The 25,605-nt window shown below is 46.1% G+C and overlaps 2 protein-coding genes across 2 annotated transcripts in view; both read right to left on the reverse strand.

Moving 5' to 3' along the window:
- HOXD1 (homeobox D1) overlaps positions 1 to 164 on the reverse strand; it is a 1,274-nt gene extending 1,110 nt beyond the window's left edge. The window contains exon 1 of the mRNA XM_006878957.1: positions 3 to 164. Coding sequence (XP_006879019.1) covers positions 3 to 164 — 162 coding nt within the window. The remainder of the gene's footprint in view (positions 1 to 2) is intronic.
- Positions 165 to 16,434: 16,270 nt separating this feature from the next.
- On the reverse strand, positions 16,435 to 24,709 carry HOXD3 (homeobox D3). The gene is made up of 3 exons (XM_006878806.1): positions 24,618 to 24,709; positions 20,048 to 20,668; positions 16,435 to 18,021 (listed from the first exon to the last, which is right to left on the reverse strand). The coding sequence occupies exons 2-3, from the start codon at positions 20,580 to 20,582 to the stop codon at positions 17,264 to 17,266; spliced, it is 1,293 nt and encodes a 430-aa protein (XP_006878868.1). The 5' UTR covers positions 20,583 to 20,668; positions 24,618 to 24,709; the 3' UTR covers positions 16,435 to 17,263.
- Positions 24,710 to 25,605: the final 896 nt, after the last annotated feature.

The raw sequence follows: 25,605 nt of genomic DNA on the forward strand, positions 1-25,605 counted from the left end.
GTCAGGGGCAGGCAGCTTACGAAGGCGCCCTCGCCGCCGCCCAGAGGGAAAGCGGGCTGTAGAGCCACTGGCCGGGCGTCGGCGCGGCAGAACTTGGGCGCAAAGCTGAGCACGTCGCCTCCGCTGCCGCCCCCGCATGAAACGTATTCCAGGTAGGAGCTCATGATCCCCCCGCCACCCTCCGGGGGGATGGCGCAGGCCAGGTCCTGTAATACGCACCACCTTCTGCCCCTATCGGTGCTGCCCTCGCCGACCCATGGCGAGCAAGTCGGAGGTAAATACTGGCCTAATATAGCGGTGGGGGCGGCCACGTGGCGCCAGGCAGCCAATGGGCGCCTTCCCCGCACGACTCAGTCCCATCTGGCGCGCTGCTCCACGCGCCTAACCCGCCGGCAACTTGGCCAAAGCGACTGGGAGCCTCCGCCCAGATGGACTTGAGCTGATGCGACCCAGGGAAGACTGGGATGAGCGAGCAGGATGCTCTGTCCTTAGACAGGTATTGCGGGAGGTGAGGGAAAGAGCCAAGATAACTGGCCTCCCTAAGAGCGGGCGAGGGGACTAAGAGATTGTTCTGCATTGTGGGTGGCTAGTTCCTAGACTACGAATTGTGGATGCAAAGTTAGTGCGGTACTTGGCCTCGGGACATTTGCTCCTCAGTCTTCTCTAGGAAAGGCAAAGTTATTCCTCGCCCCCTTTTTCTCTATTTGCTTTGAGTTTTCTTGGCCCTGTTGTCAGACCTGGAGCAGATGTTTAATTTTCCCTCTTTTTACCTTTCTCTTGGCCCATGGTACTAAATATTATGCTGTAGGTCCTGTGTAGCTAGGACAGAGCAATACTTTAGCACGTTTCTAACTAGGTGTTAAGAGTTCCTTCTCAGCATTCCGTTCAGCTGCTTGTAACCCTTTCGGTGGTGACAGCATGGTGAGGGTGAGTATTAGATTGCCAAATTTTTATTTGGACAGAAGATGAAGTTCCTGCCTAGTAGGGAAGTGTAATAGAACATGCATATCCTCTTTTGACTAGGTTGTCAAAATAAGGAGTCAACCCTTTTGGTCAAATGTTTGTTGTGTCCCTCCTGCCCTACCTGAGAAGTTGGCACATGCACTGATGCTGTCCATGCTTGATTCAGAGGCGTTTGGCTCAATGGTGCAAAGACTTCCAGCGCTGGGTCAGATCTCAGACGTTTGGACCGCCTTATGCCTCTAAGCAATTAAAGCTTCTGTTCCATCAGATAAGTGCTGCATCGTCTCTTGCGTCTCTTGCGTCTCTTGCGTCTCTTGCGAGTGAAATCTGAGGGCTCACAATGTTAATGGGCTCACATCTTTCCCTTGATAATAGGGTTTTTGTTCTGTGTGTGTGTGTGTGTGTGTGTGTGTGTGTGTGTGTGTGTGTCTGTGTGTGTTTCACTGAGTGTAGATGGATGGGAAATAAAAGTGCAGTTGGCACAGGAAATGAAAAGTAAAAGAGTTACAGAGACAAGCTTTGTATTAACAAACTTTACAACTTCCTAGAATATTTTTTTTTAAAAATGTTTTGCTCTGTGAAGCTCTAGGAAATTAACAGAACAATAATGTTTACTTACATGTAATAGTAATGAAAGTGTGTTCTCTTAAAACCCTATGAAATGAAGACTCTTAAAGAGTCAGCTCTTATTCAAATGCCCTTGAAAACCTCTTGTATTACAGACTCTGAGAAATGCTAACCGAGGTTTTATTGTTTTTCTGATCTACTTGTCATGCAAGAATGGCTGAGCCCTTGACTAAACTCTTTGAGGAAGTCTGAAAAACACAAACTATCATCAGAACCAGGGTTTTTTTGCAGGTATTTGTACTTGTGAATGAACAAAAGCAGTCCAAAATTGTCAGCTACCTGTGAAGCCAAAGTTGAGCCAAGATGAGAGTATGGGAGACTTAATGGAGACATGGAGCTAAGCCTCAGCTTTAGCGCAAAGCGAAGGGTTCCTGGGATGCTGAAGTTCCTGGATACATTGAGAGATTAAACACTATACTAAAAATAGCCATTCAACCTTGACTTTACTGCTTCAGTTTTGTCTGCTGTCATTTATCAAATGACAAAAGGCCTAAACAATTATTAAAAGGAGAAATACAAATGCTTTTCTCTGGTATATTGTGAAGTAATGTTTTTTCAGAGCTAACACAGGTTTAAAATGTAGATAAATGTCTGGAAACTCATTTATGTGTTGCTAATGCTAAAATATCAACAAATATGATGCAACTGGATTACCTTATCACATTCACTCACTCTGTCCTTCTCTGTCTGTGTCTTTGTGGCATGGCTGGGGCTCTCTCACTCTCTCACTCCCTCCCTTCCTCCTCTCTTAAATGTAATGGTCAGGATTGGGGTTTTTTAACAGTTTGGATGCTCTAGCTCTCAGTTTCATCCCAAAACAAGAAGGACCCTCTCTCAAAAAGCACCTGTCCTATCATAGCTCTTTAGTCCCAAGGCTCTAGGAAGTCAAAAAAGGAAGGCTGGCTGACAATATAAACATATTTGTGGCAAGAGACAGCTAGCTATCTGCAACCTAAGATTTAGAACAGGAAGTCCAGCCTGATTGTCTGGATGTGTTAACCAAAACCTGTCAAATTAAGAGACTTTCTCTAAGGTTTCTGGGGAAATCAGGCAGCCTAAGTGCCTTGGCATTCTTAACAGCAACAATAACCAGATTTTTTCTAAGTATTTGGGCCAAATGGCTGGGTTCCTTTTGACACAATTAATTCTTGACTTGTCCCCAAGTTAATTTGCCCACCCTGTTTCCCTGAGGCAAACTTTTGGTGCTTTGTCCTTTGCTGAGGAAAGAAATCTTCCAAAGAAACAAGGGACTTCTTATTGTTGTTCTTTTGTTTTCATAACTGGAGGTGAGAGTGGATGCATAGTTCAATTTTGTTCAGTCTTTGTTAGCTATTACCCAGTAGTTGCATATAGACCACATTTTCTTTCTTCCTTCTCTCCTGGTATATTCCACCCCTTGGGCCATAGTGTTGTCATCAATACTCCTGAACTGGTTCATTATCTGTTCAGCTTATAAGTCAATACTCTAGTCATTTCAGTTTCAGATTCAACCCACATTTGCCAAGGAAATACTGTGTGAGGATTCTTTGTTAAGATAAGGCTAGGCTAAGAAGGAAAAGTCAATTTTCCAGCCAAAGGAACAAGGGATTCCATTCTGGCACTGGTCTTTCCTATAAGTCAGTGTATTCTAGAAGTGTCTGAATCAATCTTTTTTTTTTTTTCAGGAGAAACTTGAAGATATTCTTGGAGCGGTATTATGGAAAAGTGTGAATATATTTCAAGTAACTTTATAGAGTTGTGGGGGTTTCTTCCCCACAGGATATGGAAAATTTTCTTATAAATTTTATTACTTGCTCAAACCATGAATTCCCCTCAGGTCACACTGGCTGTGCTGGGTCCTGATGCTGTGTTCTCTCTCAGCAGGAGGTGACAGCAGAGGGGCTTGATTGCCAGGTTGTGTTTGATGTAGGAATGCTTTGAAATCTCTCCCATCTTCCTCACCACAGCAGCTACCCACGACCCATTCCCCACCCCACCCCCCATCTCATGATTATCTTTCTCATTCATTCTAATAATAGACTTCTTTTCTGTAGACCGGAAGTGGCAGAGGGTAAAAATCTGGTCTCCTGTATGTTTGAAGTTATTATTTTTAAAACAATTATTTTGTTTATTTAGGTGTGTGTGTGTGTGTGTGTGTGTGTGTGTGTCCAACTGATACAGGAGGAGATTGCCCTTCCTTCTCCAGCAGAGCATCTGGTAGAGTCGAACCATGCACTTTTGGGATTGCAGTACAGCTTCTTGTCACTAGGCCACCAGAGCTCCTGAAGTTATTCTTAATGTGTCACTTTGGACCACTCTCCACAGACACCACCCTGTTACCCTTTGGAACACCTTGAGCATATGCAAACTTTTGACATCACAACTCCAAAGCATAGAATGCTTCTTGCTTGTTGGGAGACGAAGACAGATTTGCAATTCTCTGCAACATCTCCAAACATACCAAAATGAGATTGAGAATAGAAAGGATCCCAGTGACTGGAATTCTGAACCTGTTGGAAACCCAGTTTCCCTAAGGAAAAACCATCTGAGTGTTGTCTTTCTCTGCGAGCTTTATGAATGGAGGACTCATGTGCCAAGTCAGTGCTTAACACACAGTAGGCAACACTGTTATTTCCCTTTTAGTCAGAAAAGAAATGTTGGATGGAATTACACAATGGGCAGGAGAGAGTATCTTCACTGTGACTACTATTGACTAATAGATGTTTTTAGATGATCAAACCACTGTTGTAGATTTGGTTCTGTCTTAGTGACCTTCAAGTACATGTCCAAGACTAGTGGATTTGAACTGATGGCCTTTATGGGTAGACACTATGCAAGTCATCACTGTGGCTTCTGAAACCATTTAATTCAGATTATAATCACCTTGGAAGCTGGATTTAAAATGCAGGTTCTCTGGCCCGCTCCCAGAGATTTTAATCCAACAGACCAGATTCAGGAATTTCCATTCATAACAAGCCTCTTGGGTGATTATTAAGCAAGGTTTTTCAGAACCACATTCTGAGAATTTGTGCTTTAGGAGCTCTGCAGGGGCTGGCCAAGAGTGTATATGAGGGACCCCTGAACTAACACAATGAGAAGTCGTGGCTAACTGGAGCAAAAGTGTACATGAAACTTGTGTAGAAACCTATTGAGTGGTAGATATAGAGAAGTCAGTATCAAAGTCTAGTTATGTCTACTTGGGCTGAAGATCTAGAAAACATCCTTAAGAAGTAGTCCGTAGGATGTCCTCACATTTTGCTGATAATGTGTTCTGCTGAGCATGCTTGCTTCTGGTCCTTGACACCTCTCTAGCTTGGTTTTGATGATGCCAGTTGGTAGAAACTGTAAGGTATTTAATTCTTCAAGTATAGATGTGTCAGAGACCTTAAGATTGGCATGGGACAGAGCAGGTTTTAGGGCTGTTGTGCATAGGATCGGTATGAGTCACAGGCAACTGACGGCACTTAACAACAACAGTCTTCAGACCAAGATTAAAGTAGTTCTGAGACGATAGAACTACTTGGTGGTCTCAAGAGGGAGAAACCAATTCTCTTTTCCTTTCATCTTTCATAAGTTGTCTAGAATGAACTTTGGAGCCACAGGGATCCAGAAAGATCCGGAGCTTCAGCTGTAGCTTTTCCTCTGACTTAAGGCTGACCTTTCCCAACATAAAATGTCAAAACCACAAGGCACCTTAGAGACAAGAAACTTGTACAGAGACAGTCACTTTAGACGGAGGTCAGAAGGCTCATGTCTGACATTACAGCTTGTATCTCCTGACTTTTCCAGTCTGCAAAGTGGAAGGCGGCCACTTCTCCACTTTGGAAGGCCTTAACCCAGAGCAAGCAAAGCCATGTCCCAGAGGCACCTTCATTCCTAGGAGATGAAGTCAGTGTGGCTCCTTTAAGGGAGACCAACTGGAAGCCTGCTGTCTTTCCATTGCTTTTTGTTTGCCAAATGCATGCCTTAGACTTTGATAGCCCTACCCTGCAGGGGTGGGCAGAAATAGTCCTATGTCTCTACCTCCTCTACTACTAAACTAGGATACAGGAGCTCCTCATTTCTTATGGCTGTTATTGGACCTAAAACTTGAATCACTTCCAGATGATCAGCATTGGAGTTATGGCAGGGCCAAACAAGAGGTGTCCCTAGATGATTGAGTGGATAGAATAAGTGCCAATAAGTACATGGCTGAACATACACATAAGCACACCAGTTAGTTACACTTGTACTAACTATTTATTTCTTTATTTACTCCTTCATTGTTTAAATGGGCAAGAAACTTAAATTTATGTGTATACAAAAGGTGCAAAAGATAGAAGTGAGGGGAGCTCTGGTGGCCTAGTGGCAAGGAACTGCAACTACAATCCCAGAGGCGCACAGTTCGAATCCACCTGATGCTCTGCCGGGGAAGGAGGGACAATCTCCTCCTGTACCAGTCAGATCTGATTTGACGGTACATACACACACAAAAATAAAATAAATAAAAATTTTAAAAAAAGATAGAAGTGAAAAATCTTCCACTCCTAGGAAGCTCTAGTGGCCTAGTGGCAAAAAACTGCATTGCAATTCCTAGGGTATGTGGTTCAAATCTAACAGATGCTCCCTAGGAAAAGAGGGAAAATCTCCTCCTGTGCCAGTTGGATCAGATTCGATGGTACACAACAAGGGGAATTAAATTTTTTTATTTTATTTATTATTAGTATTACTACTACTACTACTACTACTACTACTACTTGTGTGTATATGTGTACTGTCAAATTGGATCTGACAGGTACAGAAGGAGATTGTCCTCCTTCTCCAGCAGAACATCTGTTGGATTCAAACTGCACACCTCTGGGATTGCAGTGCAGCTTCTTGCCACTAGGCCACCAGAGCTCGCCGGGAAGTTAATTTTTAAAAAAATTTAAAAAATCTTCCACTCTTGCTCCTACCCACCAATTTCCACTTTGCATAAACTAGGCAGCCAGTTTTGTTGGGGCTTTGTATATCTTTCTAGAGATAACTATATCACTGTGCAATCCCATTGCTAGAAACATCCCCCCACAGTTGCTGTTGTTTGTTGATTGCCTTTGAGTCGAGCACAACTCATAGCAACACTATGAACAAAAAGCCTGAAGCCCTCTACAGTTATTGACATTTATCAGAGTTGTGGTATATTTGTTTTGCATCATTTTTACACTATTATATACTATGAATATCCTTCTGTATAAATGTATACAGAAGCTCCTTGTTTATTTTTACAGTTTCCTTGTTTTACTATATACATGTACTACAATTCATTTAGCGAGTCTCTTATCTAAAGGTATTTAGCTTGTTTTTCATCTCTTGCTATTACAAATACATGTCTAAGGTTTTCCATATTGGAAAAATTTCTAGAAGTGATATTATTGAGCAAAAGTGTATATAGACTATTAATTTTAATTGTTATATGCCATCAAGTCAACTGTGACTCATAACTACCCAGTGAATATTAAGTAGATCTCAACCCTACCCTATCCTGATCCAATTTCAATTTCTGACCCACCTCCCCCTCAATACTTCAGTTACTGTGTCAATCCATCTCATTCAGGATCCTCCTCTCCTATCCTGACCCTCCACCCTTACAAGCATGATGATTAATTTTTACATATTGCCAAATTGCTCTCCGTTGAAATGAATCAAATGATACTTCTACTAGCAGTATATGCATAGGAGAACTCATTTCCTCACTTCTGTGTCAGGTCAGGGATAGTAAAGAGTTTTGTAGTTTGTTTGGGTTTTTCCCAATCAGATAAATTTTTTAAAAATACTGTTTATTGGCGAGCTCTGGTGGCCTAGTGGTAGGAAACTGCACTGCAATCCCAGAGGTGAACGGTTTAAATCCACCAAATGCTCTGCTGAAGAAGGAGGAACAATTGCCTCCTGTACCAGTCAGATCCAATTTGATGGTACACACATAAAAAGAATGAATGAATACATACATACATACATACATACATACATACATACATACATACATACATACATACATACTGTTTATCACATCCTATATAGGTTCACTGTCAGAATTGTCTCAGTGGCAATAGTTATGTTTTTTAATAGTGTCACCAAAAATATCTCATTCTCCGTGTCATTTTATCATCTCATAATTATGTTTTATAAATTATAATACTGACACAGAACAGCTAAGTAACTAACTGTAGTAATATCTAATGTAAGTGGCCCAGGTCACTCTCATTTCTGTCCAACTTTCATTTCTTTGCTGCACTAATCACATAATCACATGAGAGCTTGAAGACAGAAAGAGAGTGAGTAGCTACAAGCATCCCCTGAAAGACATGCTACAGACAAAGCAGAGAGGATTTTGGACATCTACTAAAAGGCCTCCTCATTGGTACTCTTCTATTAAGACAATGTTTTTTCACCCCATGAATTTCTTGGAGAGTACTCTTGGAAGGAGGGGGAGCACATACATGAACCTCTGATTGAAAATCTTATCTGACCTAGTACCAAGCAACAGTATCTGAAAAACAATAGAATGCCATTGTTGATGTCCCTCAAATTTTTCATTGGCCCTGGGGTTTGAAAGTAGTGATTGAAATGTGAAGTATTGGGAGGAGGGCCTTCTGTAGGACTTAGCTTTATATAGGTCACACTCTTTGACCAGGTAAAGATAACAGGCCTAAAACACACATCACACACACACACTCTACTCTAATGATAAACCTGGGAAGGAGGTTTCTTTATTGACTGCTTCACTGATGATGAATCTGAGACTCCAAAAGATTAAGTGGCTTGCTTACGATCACACAGGTTATCAGTAACAAAGCAGAGCCAGAAAAATGTAGATTCCCACGAGAAGTCTTCTCTCTCCTATAGTCTTCATTTTGGCGAATGACCTGACCATGCATTTAGGCCCCTAAAATAGCAGCCTAGATACTAACATCCTCCAATTTCCTTTTACCCATTTATTTAATTACCAAGTCTTATGCATTCTACCACCTAAATATCTCTTCGACCTTATTATGTTAGTGTCTCATGAAGCAGCCTCTGGGTTTTTTTAATTTGTTGATTGTGGTTTGCATCCTATCTCTCTTTTCCTCACATGATTCTGAAGAATTAAATTTCTGAATTAGAGAGCTCTGATGACCCGGGTGCAAGGAGCTGCACTGGCAACACAAAGACACAAGGTTTGAGTCCACCAGCTGCTGCTGTTGTTGAGTACCGTCCAGTTGGAACTGACTCATAGCTGACCCTCCAGCAGGTTTTCAAAAGCAATAAATCACATGGGAAGAGATTGCTTATCCTTTACCCCAAGGAGCAACTGGTGGATTAAAACCATGTGCCTTTGAGTTGGCATTGCAGTTCCTTACTGTTAAGCCACCAGAACTCCCTATTCTACCAGCTGCTACACAGGAGAGCTCCCTACACAAGAGAAGGATGGGCAGTTTCCTCCCATGAAATATACTGCCTCTGAAAACATGCTGGAGCATCAGCTATGAACTGGTTCGAGCTTAATGGCACACAGCGTTTCTAAATGGGTAACCTTACATCCCAGCTTAAAGCCTGTAATGACTCCTCATTGCCTATACACTAAGTATAGCACAGACCCTGTGCAACTTCTCTTTCTATCCACAATACCCCACTGCACGCTGCACTGCTTGTTTCAAGTCTGGATTTTATTCTTTCTTGCCTCCTTGCTTTGCTGCTTCCTCAGCCTGATAAGCCTTTCCCTCCGTGGCCAGGAAGTTGCCTATACTTAGTGGACCTCAGGTCACCTCCTCTGAGAAGCATTCTTGACACTGTGGTACTCAGTGGAGCCTTCTCTTTATTCCAGGAACATGTTGGCACACCACAGTTGAAAGCATGTGTCATAATTTAGGATTCTTTTCCCCCACATTAGATAGGCTATAGGGCACAAACCATTGGACTTACCTATGTCCTAAATCCAGCTTCAGTAGATGTTGTTGAAAGAACAGGAAGGACAGACTGAACCAAAGACAACAGGAACAGTGTTATAATTCCTCAGTGAGTGAGGACACTGAGTCTTAATGGCTCAGTGTCTATAGCATTCCACCCAAGAAGATGTGAAGATTGAGTCTAGGGCTGGGGATGGGTGAGATGGAGGACAAAGCGGGGACTTTCTAACCTTCAGAGGTTCCTTGCTGTGGGCTAAGGCAGCCCATTTAACTAATGCCATCCAACAAAAGGTAACCTATAACTTTTCATAGAATTTACAAAGAGAAAGCACATACCTCTCCAGAGAGGCTATTAACAGCCACCATCACCCAAACTTGCTTGCCCCAGAAACTTGCATATTATTCCTTTACAGTGTTTCTCAAATTAATCCAAAAGAGCTGAAATAAAAATCCTTGAGTCTTTTTCCTTACATCAGAAGAGACAGGAGAAACTTGTAATTGTGATTGGTGTTTTGAGTATGTTTTCATCATTTAAAATCACATAAAGTTTACCTTCAGACTTATCCACAAATCTTTCAGTTGGTAAGTAAGAAAACTAAACTGGTTGAGACTTTCCCTTGAGTTCTAGCTCCTCAAGGCACCTTTTTAAATGTTTAAATAAAACTGCTCAAACTTTTTGATCCATTGGGAATTTTCCTTGTTTCACCTTCTGAGATGGTTTGGACTCGTCCAGTTTGGGTAGTGGAGCAGTATTTGGTGGCATCACAGGGGTAATATAGAGGTGTGTGTATTGGGGTAGAAGACAAATGCAGGGTCACTGGCCAGGGGCAGCGTGGGTGTAGGCCTGCTGGAAGGGCTGGGAGGGAGGGGTCGCCGGAGTAGTCCAAGGGCGAAGTCACTGGTGTGAGGGGATGAGCAGGCGGCTGGCCTGCCCTTCCCTGGGGCTCAGGCTGCACAGTGCAGCCTTGCTGCACTGCTTCCCTGTGGGCCCTGGGCGACAGGTCGCGCCCTAAGTTGCGCTCCCTTGGCGTGACTGTGTCTCCGACTGTGTCTCCTCTGCTTGCGGTTTCTGGTCGGATCCCAGCTGGCTCAGACTTCCTCAGAAGTAGGAGGAACTGCTGTCGAGCGAAAAGTGCACACTGGGTGATTGATGAACTCTTAATAGGACCAACCTCTCCCGCCCCCCACCCTAGATGCACACACAGAGAAACCTCCTAGGCCCCCTCCCCAGACCTTCTCACAGGCAAGAGGGGACTGGCAGCCAGACGGTAGGGTGATTAACTCACCGTTTGTCTTTCAGAAACTGTTTCAGGTCAATTCAGGAACACCCACCCACCCCCACCAGGCGCAGCTCCTGAGCTCTCTGGCGTGGAGAGTACAGAGCGAACTCTTGTCATGTGGTGGAGCAGGCTGAGCAGGCCTTTGTGCGAAGCACAGCCCAGGGAGGTGGGGACTATTGTTCCCTGCGGGTGGTGGAGGAGGTCCACGTCAGCCAGTGTGTCCTGGAGACCAAGGCTGGGTGGGGACTTCCTTTGTGTTTTCTCTTCAGGAGGCAGAGCCCACTTCATGGCTGCCCCAGTCCCCCACCCTCTCAGCCCTAGGGGCAGAGTAAGAAAGAGGTTTGTAGGGCATAGCTTTGAATAATAGGGCCATCAGAAGGCCATCCTGTTTCTCTGCAAGTCAGAGGTGTTACTGGACAGGTTCTTCTGATCTGGTGTAGCCTCATTCCCAGTAGGAACATGTTTACTTCTTACCTGTGATCTTTATCAATCCTGACTCAAATTGAGATCTCGTCTTCCTTGGGCCCTTATTAATGTTAAAGCCTTTCTTCTGTGCCTTTCCAGGTTCGACCCTTCCATAAAATGATCCAGAAAAGCTAGAGGACCAGTGGAGACATTTTATCACAAGATGGAAGAGAGGTGGACTAGCTCAGTAGTTCCTGCCTTACAGTTCACTTGGGGACCCCTCACCATCTCTCCTACTGTGAATGGACATCCGTGGTTCTTATCCTGTATGGGAACCTTTTGTTTATTGTGCTTCTGACTTGACCTGACCTAAAAGTAGCCCTTTGGACTGTCTTTGTAGTTTTGCAACTTGCCACAGTGTAAGAGCTGAGGGAAATGAGGGAAATGTTTTAATAATGGGTTTAGGTCTTGTATATATAAATGAGGTAACTCGTGGTTGCTGTGAAGCCGGACACTGTGACACTGATGAGTCAGATGTGAGAATGGTTACCCATGGTGGACAGTGTTTGGTGGAGCTCCCCGATTAAAACAAGCTTGGAAGCAGGAGTGGCATCCACTTCCATAATAGCTTGCTTCTGGAAACCCTATGAACCTGGAGAAAGGACAAAAATTGTACAGGGTTGCTATGAGTCACCTGCGACTTGACAGCACTTGTTACAACATATATAAATTAATTTGGCACTAAGTTTGTAACCTCAGAATAGCCCATTATCTTGGGAAGAAGACATGACAACATGAAAAATAGAATTTTTATACTACACTGCAATCCCAAAGGAACATGGTTTGAGGCCAAAGCTGTCCTGCGAAGGGCAGTTTCCTCCCATGCGATTAACTACCTCTGAAAACTCTCCTCTGAAAACTCGCCAGAGGGTCAGCTGTGGGTCAGTTCCGACTCACCGGTACACAACACACAGTTGTCTTCTGTCACCACTAGCACTCCGGCAAGTATAGAGGATTCATCATGATCTTTCTTCTCTCCATTCAGGCCTTCTGCCAGAGAGAGCTGAGTGAGCCAGGCTTGCTGGTGACCTAATTTCAGGCCCACTCTGAAAGGAGTCTAGGAATGGGTATATTCATTGGACCCTGACCAGACCCTCTCTAATTGCAGTGCCCTCAAGTGGCTACACCTGTGTTTTCTGCCTCTTGGCATTTTTCTTTAATACTATTTCTGTTGCTGCTGTTACTACTACTACTGGAGCGCTTTGACTTAGTGGGTAAGGAGTTGCACTGCCAACTCAAAGGTGTGTGATTCAAATCCACCTGCTTCTTCGCAGGAGAAAGATGGGGAGTCTCCCAGTTCAATTTACAGCCTCTGAAAACCTACTTATACTTCTACTACTCTTCACTGCTAGCTGAACTGACTCATAGCTGGCCCTCCAGTGGGATTTTGGAGGATATAAATTGCATAGCGAGAGATTGCCAATCTTTCCCACCCCACACACACACACCCCACCCCCACCTCCAGCCCTGAGAAGCCCCTGTTGGATTTGGGAGAAAGGTGTGACCTGCCTTTGGGTTAGCAGAACAACTCCCTACAGACTGTCCCACCAGAACTCCCTTTTTATTTGTCTCATAAATTTCTGTTCTTCTTGTTCTGTTCTTACAGTTTCTGAAAAAAGGACCAAAATATCACAATAACTCCTACATGAAGAGGACCTTCTAAACCTACAACTGGGATTAATGAGTTCATTGACTTCAGAAGAAATTTCAGCTAATTCTCAGGATGAAAGTCAAAACAGCCCTGTGAAGGTATAAACACTGGCCCACACAAGTCAAACAAACACTTTTGATCATAATGCAGGGATAGTTCTTTGTTATTTACACATACACCCACACACACCCTCATCACACGCCCTGATGAAGTGTCTCAACAGATGGAAGGCCTGGCCTCCAAGCCTGTTGACTGAGAGGATGCACTTCACTCAGGGGTCCCAAAGTACATAGTAGGGCAGGGAGGAGGGACAAGGAGCTAGTGTGGGTAACTATTGTCTTTTAATACTCTGTACAGATTGAAATTTGAAAAATCTTGTTCAGTAAGGTTAGCAGCCTCAGAAACCAATTTGGCTGATATGCCTCTAATAGGGACTAAGCTTAGGGCACACCAAGGGTAAAGTATTGGCTCTGTATTCTCCCCCTTACTCTCTCATTTGAAAGCCAGTACAAAGAAAATGGTACAAATGGATGGTTAACTTAATGATTCTATCAGAGGTGGATTTTTCTTTGTCAGGATCCTGGATGAGGCCAGGTCTGAAAACCAGGAGGCAGAATCTGTACTTAATTGTTCCTTCCTTCCTTCCTTCCCAGGGACCAGGACTCCTCTCCAGACCTTTCCTTTATACATTCCCCATCCTCTCTGGCTTTAGCCTAGTTGGGTCACTGGACTGTAGGGTGGGTCCAGTATTTCTCTGGTTGCAATGGGAAACTCTTCTTGCCAGGTACTCTTTCTCCACTCTACCCTCTCATTCCCAGGCATCTCATCTCATTATCATGTCCGAGGGTCATTAATTTACATTTGATAACCTGGATAGAAGAACCAGGGGAGTCCAGACAACTGCCACCCTTATCCACGGGTTTGAACTCATGGCCCAGACTCCTTTTTGCAGGCCCAGGAGCCTCCACAACCTACCTTCGCCCAGATAGGTCTCTTTTGGAGGACGCAAAGGAAAAAAAAACAAACCAAAAACCCAACCACACAACAAGATATTTCCTTTCTTGAAGGCAAAGGATGTAGACCTCCCAGACGTCTATGCCTGCAGTAGGTCCTGGCCCTTCCCTGCCACCGCAGGCTCCAGCTCCAGCCCAGCGCTGCCTTTGTGTGGCCTCCCCAGCCGCGGAGCCCTTGGGGAAACCGCGTGTACAATGGCGCTGCCACTCCAGGAAGGCCTTCAATCCTTCGCCTGCAGCACCAGCCTAGGACCTTGAAGACTTGAAACGTTCCCCCTTACCCCTTCACCAGGCCCAGGGGTGAAATACAAGCTCAAACTCCACCCCTCCCTGTTGACCCTTTCTTCCCACTGCAAAACTACCCAGGAGGTGAGGCCTGGGCCTAGGGCGCCATTACCAAGCCCGGGCTCCCCCTCCCCCACGCTTTTCTTTGCTTCTCAGAGACCCGGGAGGGGGGATTGCCTCCTCCATTAGAGCAGCTATTGTGACCTTCCCCTGCTGAGCGGGAACTCAGCGGAGTGTGTACCGCCGGCGGTGGCGGGGGAGGAGGCTGTGCGCGCAGACATCGGTGCTGAGAGGGTGGCACCGGCAAATGAATAAAGGTCTGCAACCTCGGGCAGTTGGGCCCTTCTAAGGGCGTTTGGTTGTGTTTAGACTTGGGTGCTTCCTAACACTAATTGCAAACTCAAAAGGAGCAGGATTTATAGCGAAGGCCAAGGCGGCTTGTTTATAATTTATGAACTTTTAAATGGCTATGCCGCGGGCTCGGGCTGGTGCAGCCTTTGTGCAGCCCATTCCCCACTACCTCCCGGACTTGCAGCCCCCGCCGCACCGAGCACTGAGCGTGCCCGTCACATGACCCTCACGCCAATGCCAGTAGAGATTCCTTCTTCAAGAATCAAGGACCTGCAGGGACGAAAACTCCAGAGCTGGCCCAAGTGAACAAACCCCATGGGTGAGGGGTGCCTTCAGATGACTGCGGTTGCCTGGAGAGGGAGCTGCCCACTGTGCACTTACTGGGAGCCTGAGTGTGAGAGGAAACTAATGCCAGCCCGGCTAGACACCGTTTAAAGCCTAATCCATGAAACCCTAAGCCGCAGATGACACTTGGGGCCTTGCAGACACCCGCAGACTCAGCAGATAGTCCTGCGGTAACACACCGCACGCTGGAAAACGCCTGGAGCCATGATGCATTATGTATTTTTATTATTATTTATGGTAGGAAGAGAGGAAACCGGGCTGAATCTAAACACCCTGACAATTCATCTGTTTAATATTTAGCCAGTTAAGAAGGTTGGTTTAAGCCCTGCAAGGCTGTGAGCTCATCTTTGATTTCCCTAATAGCTTAAAAAATAATTTCTTACAATAAGAAATTTCTGCCTATGGATGCAAATTTCATAGAAAAACAATTTTAAGCCTTGAAAGTGGATAAAATATGCCTTCGACTGAAGCCATTTATTTTGCTGATATACACTTCTACAACATGTATACTTTAAACCAGCTCAGATAAAGTGAAATTTAGCAAAAAGATAGTCCCCCTCCCGCCCCCAATCTAACATGCCATTTAAAAAACAGCACAAAGGAACAAGGAAACGAAATATTATTTTGAGCCATCATTATTCAGCGAAACACAAACATCCAAATAGAAACGATTGTTGTTCCACCAGAAGATTAGGAGTTAAATTATTTCCACACAATAGGAATTTCACCTCGTGTCACCAGGGGATGTAGTAGGAGTTTCATTATTTGTCAAACCAAATAGAGATGTGTGGGCCAACTTTTCTGAAATACAAAAGAATTGAACCTTATCTGAAGGCGTTTTCCAAATACCCCCTCCCACAGAAGAGAGTGTAAGTTGTCCGCCCCTCGCTAATGCCACACTAATATTTACAAAAAGGCTATAAATCCTTTAAGACATTTCTGCCCGTTTTTGTACAAAGAAACAGGAGTAAACAAGGTGTTTATACTTAATGTTTCATTAATGAAACTTTTATTACTTTACATTGTGAGGAACGTTTGTTTTCCTTATAAATGAACCACTGACCACTACAAAGGGGGGAGAAAATTAAGACAGCATTTCCTGGAGAAAAAGCTTAGGTGTTTGTCTCCAAATGACCATTTCTTTTTCTGCACCTTAGCCTTTTCATACATCAATCCTTCTTACGTCTTCTCTTGTCTCTTTTCTTTGATTGTCAATTTTCTTTTAAAGTTTATTTTTTATTAAGCAGAAACGTGAACTCTAACCTCCCCAATGGAAATGGATTCTTAAAAAAAAAAAAAAGGACTAGAAAGAGGGCAGTAGAAACAGCAACAGCACAGGGGAAAGCCCTATCCAGTCTCACCCAGAACAATTTCTAGGTTTGCATCTACAAAATTTTCTCTCCAGATTTCAGTTGCTAGACAGTAATCAAGTATCTCAGAACCAATTTTTGCACTAGATTTCAAATTTGAAGTTTTTAAAGGATCAATCTCTTTCAGGGCCTTGTCTAGAGGATTGTGCAAAAGATAAAGGCAGAATGGTATGTTTGCAAGTGTGCGTGATTAACACAGAATACTGACTGAGAAAAAATTTTTTATTCTAAATATTTCTTCAAATAGTACCAGACAATTTGAAATCAATAAACTGTGTCCAGTGGTAAAGGCTGCGGCTGTTGAGAAACAAGTGGCGTGGCACGCCACGGGGCTGCTTGACTCAGCCCATGAAGGGCAATTCGTGGTCTTAATCCTTTTACATCAACTACAAACACCAGCCACGGTTACAACTGTTCAAAACTACTCTCTCAACTAGTTCAGACCAAGGGGACTAAAGAGGTGAAATGTGGCCCCTGCGGCCTGGGAGCGCGTTCCTAAGCTCAGCTGGAGGAATTCTACAAATATACACATAAATACATTAAGACGAGGATAAATAATCAGGGAAACGAAATGACTCGCTTCAAATAATAAATACAGATCATTGAGTCCGATGCAATCTTTATGGGACGGGAAGAGCACATAAATTAAGGTCTCCAAATCTAAGCTAGACGCGGGCCAGGCCCGGGGCGCTCCGGGCTCAGGCCCATCTGCGGGCGCACCGGCGATGGGTCTCAGACTTACCTTTGGGACACCATTTACCAGACTGGAGTCCCTCGGCTCGCAGTATATGGCACTGTCAGGCTTACAGAGGAGGATCCTTGCGGCTGATTAATGGCGAGTCACCCAAAAGAGGATACGCCTGGAAGGGAGGCCTGACCGCCCGCGGCTCCGACGCTGCAGGCCTGAGACCCAGGAGGCAGCAGCCAGGCCAGAGCCAGGAAGGGGGACACTGTGCCTCCCCGTGGGCCCCGCCCGCCACCCTTACCACCAAGAGAGGTAACTGTGCCCCTAGTTCGAGACAGGCGGCGACCGCTACAGATGCGTCAGTTTGGGGGCCTCGGGCAGGCGTCCCTGAGACGAGTGGTGAGCCGAGAGATCCGTGTAGGTGGGATGCGGGTCGCACGGTCCGTGGTGGTGGTTGCCAGGGATCTGCGCGGCGCAACTGTAGTCCACGCTGGCCGAGGACGGGTGCGAGAGGTGGCCCAGGTTGAAGACGGGCCCGGACGCGGGCGCCATGGAGTCGACGAAGTTGCCGCCCACGTACACCGGGCTGCCCTGCAGGTTAGCGCTGCCAAAGCCACCGCCATTGCTCGCCATGGGGTGGGGCTCGAACTCGGGCGCCGCGTAACGCTTCTGCTGCGGCAGGCAGCTGCTGAGCGGCGCCGTGTAGGCGGCCAGGCCGTACATGTTGGGCTGAGACTTGGCGAAGGCCGGGGGCGAGGGCGCGTCGTAGGCCAGGCCGGGCACCGGCGGCAGCTGGCCCGAATAGGCCACGTGGCCCGCGGCGCCGCCGAGCGGCGGGCTGCGCTCCGGGGACTGCCCGGCGGGCGAGTGCAGGATGCCCTTGGCCTTTTGGTCCTTTTTGTATTTCATGCGCCGGTTCTGGAACCAGATCTTGATCTGGCGCTCTGTGAGGTTCAGCAGGTTGGCCATCTCCACGCGGCGGGGCCGGCACAAATAACGGTTGAAGTGAAATTCCTTCTCCAGCTCCACTAGCTGTGCGCTGGTATATGCCGTGCGCACTCGCTTGGAGGCTGGGCCCGGCGGACTCTTGTCTTCGCAGCTCTCTCCTATAAAGGGAAGCAGAGAAGGGGTTGCACTGAGCGAGAGAGGTGGGGATACCCAGGGCAGGAGAGGGGTGCCTCCTTGGTTGCCTCCTCCTCCACCCCTCCCCCACTTCCAATCCTAGCCTGGGTGGGGGAGGGGCTCTTGAGAGGTGAGATTCCAAGGGGGGAATCTCACTCCCTCGGGCCTACATTTAATCGCACCTGAAACCCTTGTCTGGCTTGGGAGGTCCAGTTCAATCTGCTCATCTACTCTTCTCAGCCTTGCCCATCATCCCGACCCAAAGGCCACAGAGGACTTTAATGAGGGGTCAGGAGCATCTGTGCCAGACTTCACTGATCGCCTCTCCCAGACTCTACTGCTGGGTGGAGGGAGTCAGCCCAGCCTGGCAAGGCATAGAGGTGGGCATCTTAACATCCAACTCCAACCCAGCTGCACCCAGGGCCAGAGAGGTAGTAAGCCTTGAAAATATGGCCCTGGAGTTTTAGAGCACCCAGGACAGCTGACTGCATGGGAAGCATTAAGCATTGCAGTGCTAGGAGCAGCAGCCTCAACACTGGCTCCCACCACCCTGCCACCTCTCTTCTGCTTGTCCACTCCCTCCCAGGAAAGACAAATGAATTTCTTCTGGGAGGGAGAGCCTGGACCTGCAGCTGAGGAGGGAGGGGCAGGGGAAGGAATTTGCAAGCTGGGAGACACTTTCTACCTAGAAGCAGCAGTTCCCCTCCCCCACAGCAATGGGCAGACCGGAGAACTGACAAGAAGAGCATCCCAGGCCTCAAAGTAGCCCTGGACCTGGAAGGAGGTTCATCCACCTGAAGATAAACTGCATCAGAGAAGACATAAGACTTTCACAAGAGTCCAGGAATCAAGCAGGCTGAACAGAAAAAATGGGCAGGCCTCAGGCTCCAGGCCCACTCAGCCTTTTCCACATACCTTGGATGGACCTATGGAAGACCCTCTGAACTCTAGGGTCTCTCCCTCCCAAGGCTGCTCCTGATTCAGAGCATATCCTCTTTCCCTAAAATGTGCCCCTCCCCATTATGAATACACTGGAATAGGGAAAATTAGACTTGGGTGGGCCATGCAGACTGCTGTGGTTGTCTTGTTGGTCCTGGTCTAAAACTTTATCATCATTTTTGTGACCTTAGGTAAGTCTTTTATCCTCCCTAACATTTGTCTCCTTTAGAGAGCCTAGTGGTAAGAAGCTCTGCTGCAGTCCCAAAGGCATGCACTAGTGGTTCCAGTGCACCAGCTCCTCCTCTTGTGAGACTTACTGCCTCTAAAAGCCCACTGGAGGGTCAGCTATGGGTCTGCCCTGACTCCAGGGCACACAACAACAATCTATAAAATGGGAATAGTAGCATCTACGTCAAAGGTTTGGAAAATAGTATTTAAGAATACAGATAACGTCCTTAGAATGACTTCTAATGTAGGCAATGCTCAATAGATACACACACACACACACATACACATACACACACACACATTGCCATCAAGTCAGAACAGGCTCATTGAGTTCACACAAAAAGATATTGTCTATTATACTCTCTTGGAGCTACTAATGGATTTGGCCCTCTCAAGAGCTGAAGCCTTCTGGTTAGAACTCTAAGAAGTACGCCAATAGGGTTCCCTCTGTATAGACTTTAGTTCTTATTAATATAAGAGATTTCATAGGATTTATATGGTATGGACTACATGACCCCCTAAATTTGGAGATCATAATGCTGGTGTTCACATATCAAATATTTAAAGGAAACTGAGTTATAACCAGCAGACAACCAATATTAGCTCAGCCTGAGGAAGAGCTCTATTAATAACCATGAGATTTGCCTATCAATGGCGCTATCTGCCTAGAATGGTAGTGAGCTCTTGTCCCTATAGAGGTATGACTCCCACCAGGAAAGGCATATATGCATGAATGGGAGCTTTGACAATATGGCTTCCAAAGTTGTACTTCCAGTCCTAAGTTTCCTATGTGGAATGGACAGTCTGGTAAGGGTTTTTGAGGTGAACCCCTCAGAAAACTACCTGCAGTGGTACAGCTGTTCTTCTGCTTGGAGTTTTGTCGAGACTCTTTCATCCAGGGGAAGATCTGTTTGCTGATGGTAGCTGAGGAACCAGAAGCATTGGGCCCACCCTTAGTCTTCTTTGTAGGCACCCCACCTCCAGGATTCGAAGGTGAAGATGGGGGCAGGGTTGGCGGTGGAGGAGGGGGTTGTGGTGGCTGTTGCTCTGAGTTCAGAACTGGAGGCTGACTGCCACCACCCCCACCCTGGCCATTTCCAGTGCCAGGTCGCATACAGCTGCCATTGAGATCAGCTCCCTTGTGGGCTGGAGCTCGAAGAGGTGTGGAGTTCTGGATGGAACAGGCTGAACCTGGGTAATCAGTGTCCAGGGAGTTGGCAGGTGGTGGGTAGGGTTGATGCGGGGCACTGTAGCCATAAGTGTCAGTAGCTTTGCTGTAGCCATAGCCTCCAAAGAGTCCTGGGTTTTCATAGTAAGCAGCCTTCTGCATCATGCACTCAGAAAGCTCTGGGGCCTGTTGACCCTGCTCAAATAACATTGATTTCCACTCTCTCCTTCACTGCTACCTCCAATGTCTACTGAATCTTGAGAAAGAAGCTGGGCCAGCCCCAGGCCCCAAGTGACCTGCCAAGAAGAAAAGTGAGAGGCCCCAGAGGGACTGTCATTGGCAAGACCAGTCAATATAGAGAGACAACACATAAGCCCCAGGCTCTCAACTACCCATTTCATGGTGTTATGTGTAGGGAGAAGGGGTGACTGGGATAAGGTGCAAGATTTGTGAAATTCAGCTTATTTGAGCTCTCAGGAAGGTTACAAATTCTTCCTACTGTGCCAAAGACCCATCTTCCCAACTCCAGCCGAAAGAAGCAGCTTTTTCTTTTCCCTGCCTAGATAGTCGTTTCTTGCCCCAAAATTGCCATGTCAGCCTGTGAACTTACACGTCATCAAATATTTGGTGGGTAATTTCCCCACTAAACTGTTAACTACTGGCAGGAAGAACCTGTCCTTTTTCCGTTTACATATTTCAGACACTGAGCTGGACAATTGCACAGGTAATACTTATGGAATAAATGCTTGTTGAATGCACAAATGAAGAAATGGATCAATTAGTCAATCGCTAGACCATCCTAGGGGTTTGAGTGGCAAAAAAACCTCTGTAACACAGAACAGCCAAAGTTCTTTTGGGAAAATAGTCTCTTACCCACCTGGTTTCAAAGTCCCAGCATCTTTCATGGAAACTTAGGTTGTCCACTTTCCAAAGACAGCATGAAAAGTAGCCCAGTTCAGTACTGTAAGAGGCACAATGGAGAAAACAGAGATGAAAACTAAGAAAAGGACTTAAAAGATGCCCAGGCTTATTGTGAGGATATGAAATATTTTTCTTTCATCTATATTTTTCTAGAACTTTAAATTTGTTTTCCCACTACTTTTACATTTATACCAGTACAGATAGGTCAAGAGTCTTGGAATTTGAAATGCTTACTTTGAATGAACATTATTTAGACCCTGGGTCTATTTATAAATAGGTATTATTTTTATTGACCCCTTCTCTGGATCATCCGTTCCATCCTACCGCCCAACCAACCCATAACCAATGGGGAAACTTCTAATGACATGATTAATGGATCCAGAATTTTAACAACTATAAAAAAAAATCTTGAAGAAAAATTCTGTCCCTTTTGTGTCCCATGACTCTTAATGGGGTTTTCTCTTCTTACTCCCCACCCTTTCTCCTAAAAGGTTCCTAAGAAGTTAAAGTATAACAATTACCCTTTAACCACTTTTGTCTGCTTTATAAAGAAAACTCATAGGTCAGCTCCCTGGCCTTAATTCTCAGCCTCATCTTTCAGGCAACTTTCCTTCCCAGAAACTCTTCCCTATTTCCATCATGTTCATCATGATGGACCATCTGGACAATTTATGTGACCAGATGGATTTGACTACTTCCACCAAAGCCACTTCTGTATTCATTCACTTTCCCGCCAGCCACTTTCATCAAAGATCAAGTAAAAATTTCTTCACATTTTTGCAAATCATCCTTTGTTTGGTAGTGTTTATGTCCATTTAGTTTTAGAATAAAGTGAAGATGCCATTTATCTTGATGAAAGACAGGCCCTTCTCAATGGACACTAGGATACAAAGATAATATGTTTTAGGGATTGTTTGTATTGTTACTCTTAAATGTACAAAGTTAGAATATCTGTGAAACAAAGCTAGACTTAATCTTTCTCTAAATATTAAAATCACTAATATCAAATGGACAGCTAAATCCCTATTCTGTGATATATGATTTTGTTCCTATGTTTTAGTTAAGTGGCTTTAGTTAAGAGCTTTTATGGAATCGTGCTTCTAATCTTTAAATTTTGGACATTTTTTCTTTAGATGATCATGTTCAATACCCAAACTACCAGAACTCAAGTCCCTACTTCTATCATCTTTTTATAATTACAAAAGCAAAAATATCCCCCTTGCCTCTCCCAACTAGATGAAAGTTTATCTTGAAAGGTGGAAGAGGCACACTAAAACTGCTTTCCTTGCATAGTGGCCAGGTCTTTGGTACAAATGGTTTTACATTCACATTTGTTCCTATGCCATATTCTCAGAAATAACTCGCTATACAGAACTCAAAAGGGTAGATACTGGCAGCTTCCTGAGTAACCACAGTCTGTCCTCCTACTTCTATTTTCATTGTCTTAAGGAATTTCTAGGCCAGTTTAATGATAATCCAAAACCTCACACAGATTTCCCCACAAGCAAGGGTGGGCAATGCTCTCCTTTCTAGGAAGAGCTTTCCAGAAACCCATCTAAAATGCAGCACCTCAAAGAAGCAACTTCTAAAATAAAATCTTAAAATATTGTTGAAAAACTGGTGAAGAGTCTTAGTTCTTTCCTGAAATCCCTACTCCTTGTGAACTTTGCTTGAACCTAAAAAAGCAGGAACCGGTCATAAATCACTTGGACAATGGTCAACTGTTTGGTGGCTCATCTTTTCGATCACCCCCTCCTTTTTTTAAAAAAAAAAGTGTCTCTCTTTCTGTCTCTCTCTCTGCCTTTATACTACCTTTTCTCATTTGGTCTCTGAATCCCAAACGCCTTGGGGTGAAGGCAGCCCCAGTGGAGGGGAGGGGCGGCAGGCCTCTTCCCCATCTACCTTTTCATCTCATTCCTCCAGCCCTCCACCCTCCAGCCCAAGGAACAAGCCAAGGCCAGAACCCCACTACCACCACCACTACCACTGGCCTCTCCTGAGAAAGGGGCGCCAAATAGGGTCTTGTCCCTCTTTTCTCGTGGTCCAGGAAAGTTGCCTAACTCAGCTTGAGCCCTCAGGCCTGAAGTGTGGGACCACACCGAAGGGAGCCCCTGAGCCACCCCGGCCCCATCACTCTACTGGAGCTGGCCTACCGCGCCTCCGAAGTAGCCGAACCCTGATACTTGCTCACTGCACTTAATTCTGCCCGGGATCAATACCTAATATGATACCGAATAAATAAAAGGCGCTCACAGCGGCTAGGGGACGAGGTTATTAAGCAGCTGGAGCTCTCACGGTGCATATCAATGCACCTGTCATTGTGGTTTGTAACAAAATTTATGACCGCAAGCTCCGCGGCAGTAAACGCTTCAGTAAGGAATGAAAAGAAAAACACTTCCCAAGACCCGGCACTTTTCAGAAGTGGAAAGCAGGCTCCGCGTAGGAGGAAGCGCAGCAAAAGAATTCTCTGCTTGGCACTTGGCGGCCGCGCGCCCGAGCAGGGGGATTATATAAACGGCCGGCGCCCGCCTTGGGCTGCAGCTCCGCTCGGCTCAGCTCGGCAGCCGCGGGTATCGCACGCTCGCCCAGCCCCGCCGACTCGGCCGGGGAGGACGCGCCGCCCAGCGCGGCCTCAGAGCCGGGACACCCAGCCGACGCGTGGAGCTCGGCCTGGCGCTCGCTTGCTCGCCGAGGCCGAGGGCCGTGGAGAGAGCCGGTGGCTTGGGCCACGGGCTTGGACAGGGCGGGGGCGACAGTGGCTGGGCTGTGGCTAGCGCCGTAGTCATAGTAAATCACCGACCGGTAGTCCTGTAAGTCAAGAGAGATGGGGGAGGCGATGGTGTGCTGATTACTTGTGTCTGTTTAAAAATGGTCTATAGGTCCTACTGGTTTTGCAGTGCTGCTTCAGCATCTCAAAACCACTCCTTTCTCCTCCCCCCACACTCCCAGGGACTCTCTGAAAGAAATTTAGTGGGACTCCTACCTACCCAATCCTTCCCATTTCTCAGCCTGAGCACTTTTTGCCCTATGGGAAGCCCTGGACCTGCGTCTAAATCACTCTTATTTAGCCCAGATAACTCAATACTGTAATGCACCCTGCATTTAAGGCACCGGGCTCACCCCATTAAAACGCCATAAATTTGAAGGCTGATGATCGGTTATCATGTAACGGGCGGCAGTTCACACCGAGGCGATCCACTTCAAAGCCGCCCTTTGTTTTATGTCTTGATGTATTAATCCAGAGATGGATACCTTGAGTTGCAGGACAGATGGAAATATGGAAATGTAATGGAAGTTATTTTTTTAAAAAACACGCCCACTCACCACAATTATGTGTGTGACTTTTCCCCCCCTTGAATTTGGTCTCTAAGTCTTTTTTTGTAGGCTCTTCAAGTTCCTTTTGATATTCTGTGGAGAGGAATCTGGAACAAAATGGAAAACTCTCAGTGGCAGTCGGTTCTTTCTTACAAACACTTACATGTCAAGCGGCTTTACCCCCTTTAAGGGTGTCATAATCAATGTGACTATTGTATATGGTGCCCACAGACATTCAGGGCGCCTTCCTCCCGGACGGGTGGGCAAAAAGGAGACTCCTTTGGCTCTGGGAGAGCAGGAGGCCTTACCACTGAAATCCTTGGCTGGATGGGGGAGGAAGATGGGAGAGGAGGAGGCCAGGACTAAGGGAAGCTCCAGACCCAAGGGCCTGGGGGCAGGCCAAACAAGGTCAGAGGTTCTGGGAGAGCAGTCCACAGTCCTCCTGCTCCCACCAAACCCCAAGGTGCACAAAACCCCGAGGTTAATCCACTCTCCAAAGGGCAGAAGAGAAAGATTGTGCAGAATTTGGGGTAGGTCGAAGAGGACTGTTTGGGACAGCAGGAACCACAGTTGGTTCCAGGCATGGGCCTGGATGCTGGGTAAGTTATGGACCAGGGCTGCTCTGAATCAGGGTCCCTCTGCAGAGGATCTGGATGTTCCTGGCTTATGCATTTCAACTCCTCGTGGGTTTTTGGGGTTTCTTATTCCAGTCAGGAACACCACACTACTGTCCGAGGAGGCCCGCCAACTTTGGGCTCTTCTTGCTAGCAGCCTAAGAAACAAACATCCCTTCAATCCCTACCCGAATACACAGAGTAGGCTGCCCACCAGTGCACTCGCTCAGCGGGGGCCCGCCCCGTCAGGTGAAAGGAGAGAGGCGCAGTCCCCCTTTTACATCTGCCCAGTGCAATTTGTCCACTCAGTAGTTTGCAAACACTAAACCGCGCCCAGGAAAGCCCCACACAAAGCGTCCCTAGCCCTTTTAAAGACCAGAGCG

This window comes from Elephantulus edwardii, unplaced genomic scaffold (assembly GCF_000299155.1).
Source record: "Elephantulus edwardii isolate Elephantulus edwardi_28Jun2011 unplaced genomic scaffold, EleEdw1.0 scaffold00001, whole genome shotgun sequence".
NCBI lineage: Eukaryota > Metazoa > Chordata > Mammalia > Macroscelidea > Macroscelididae > Elephantulus > Elephantulus edwardii.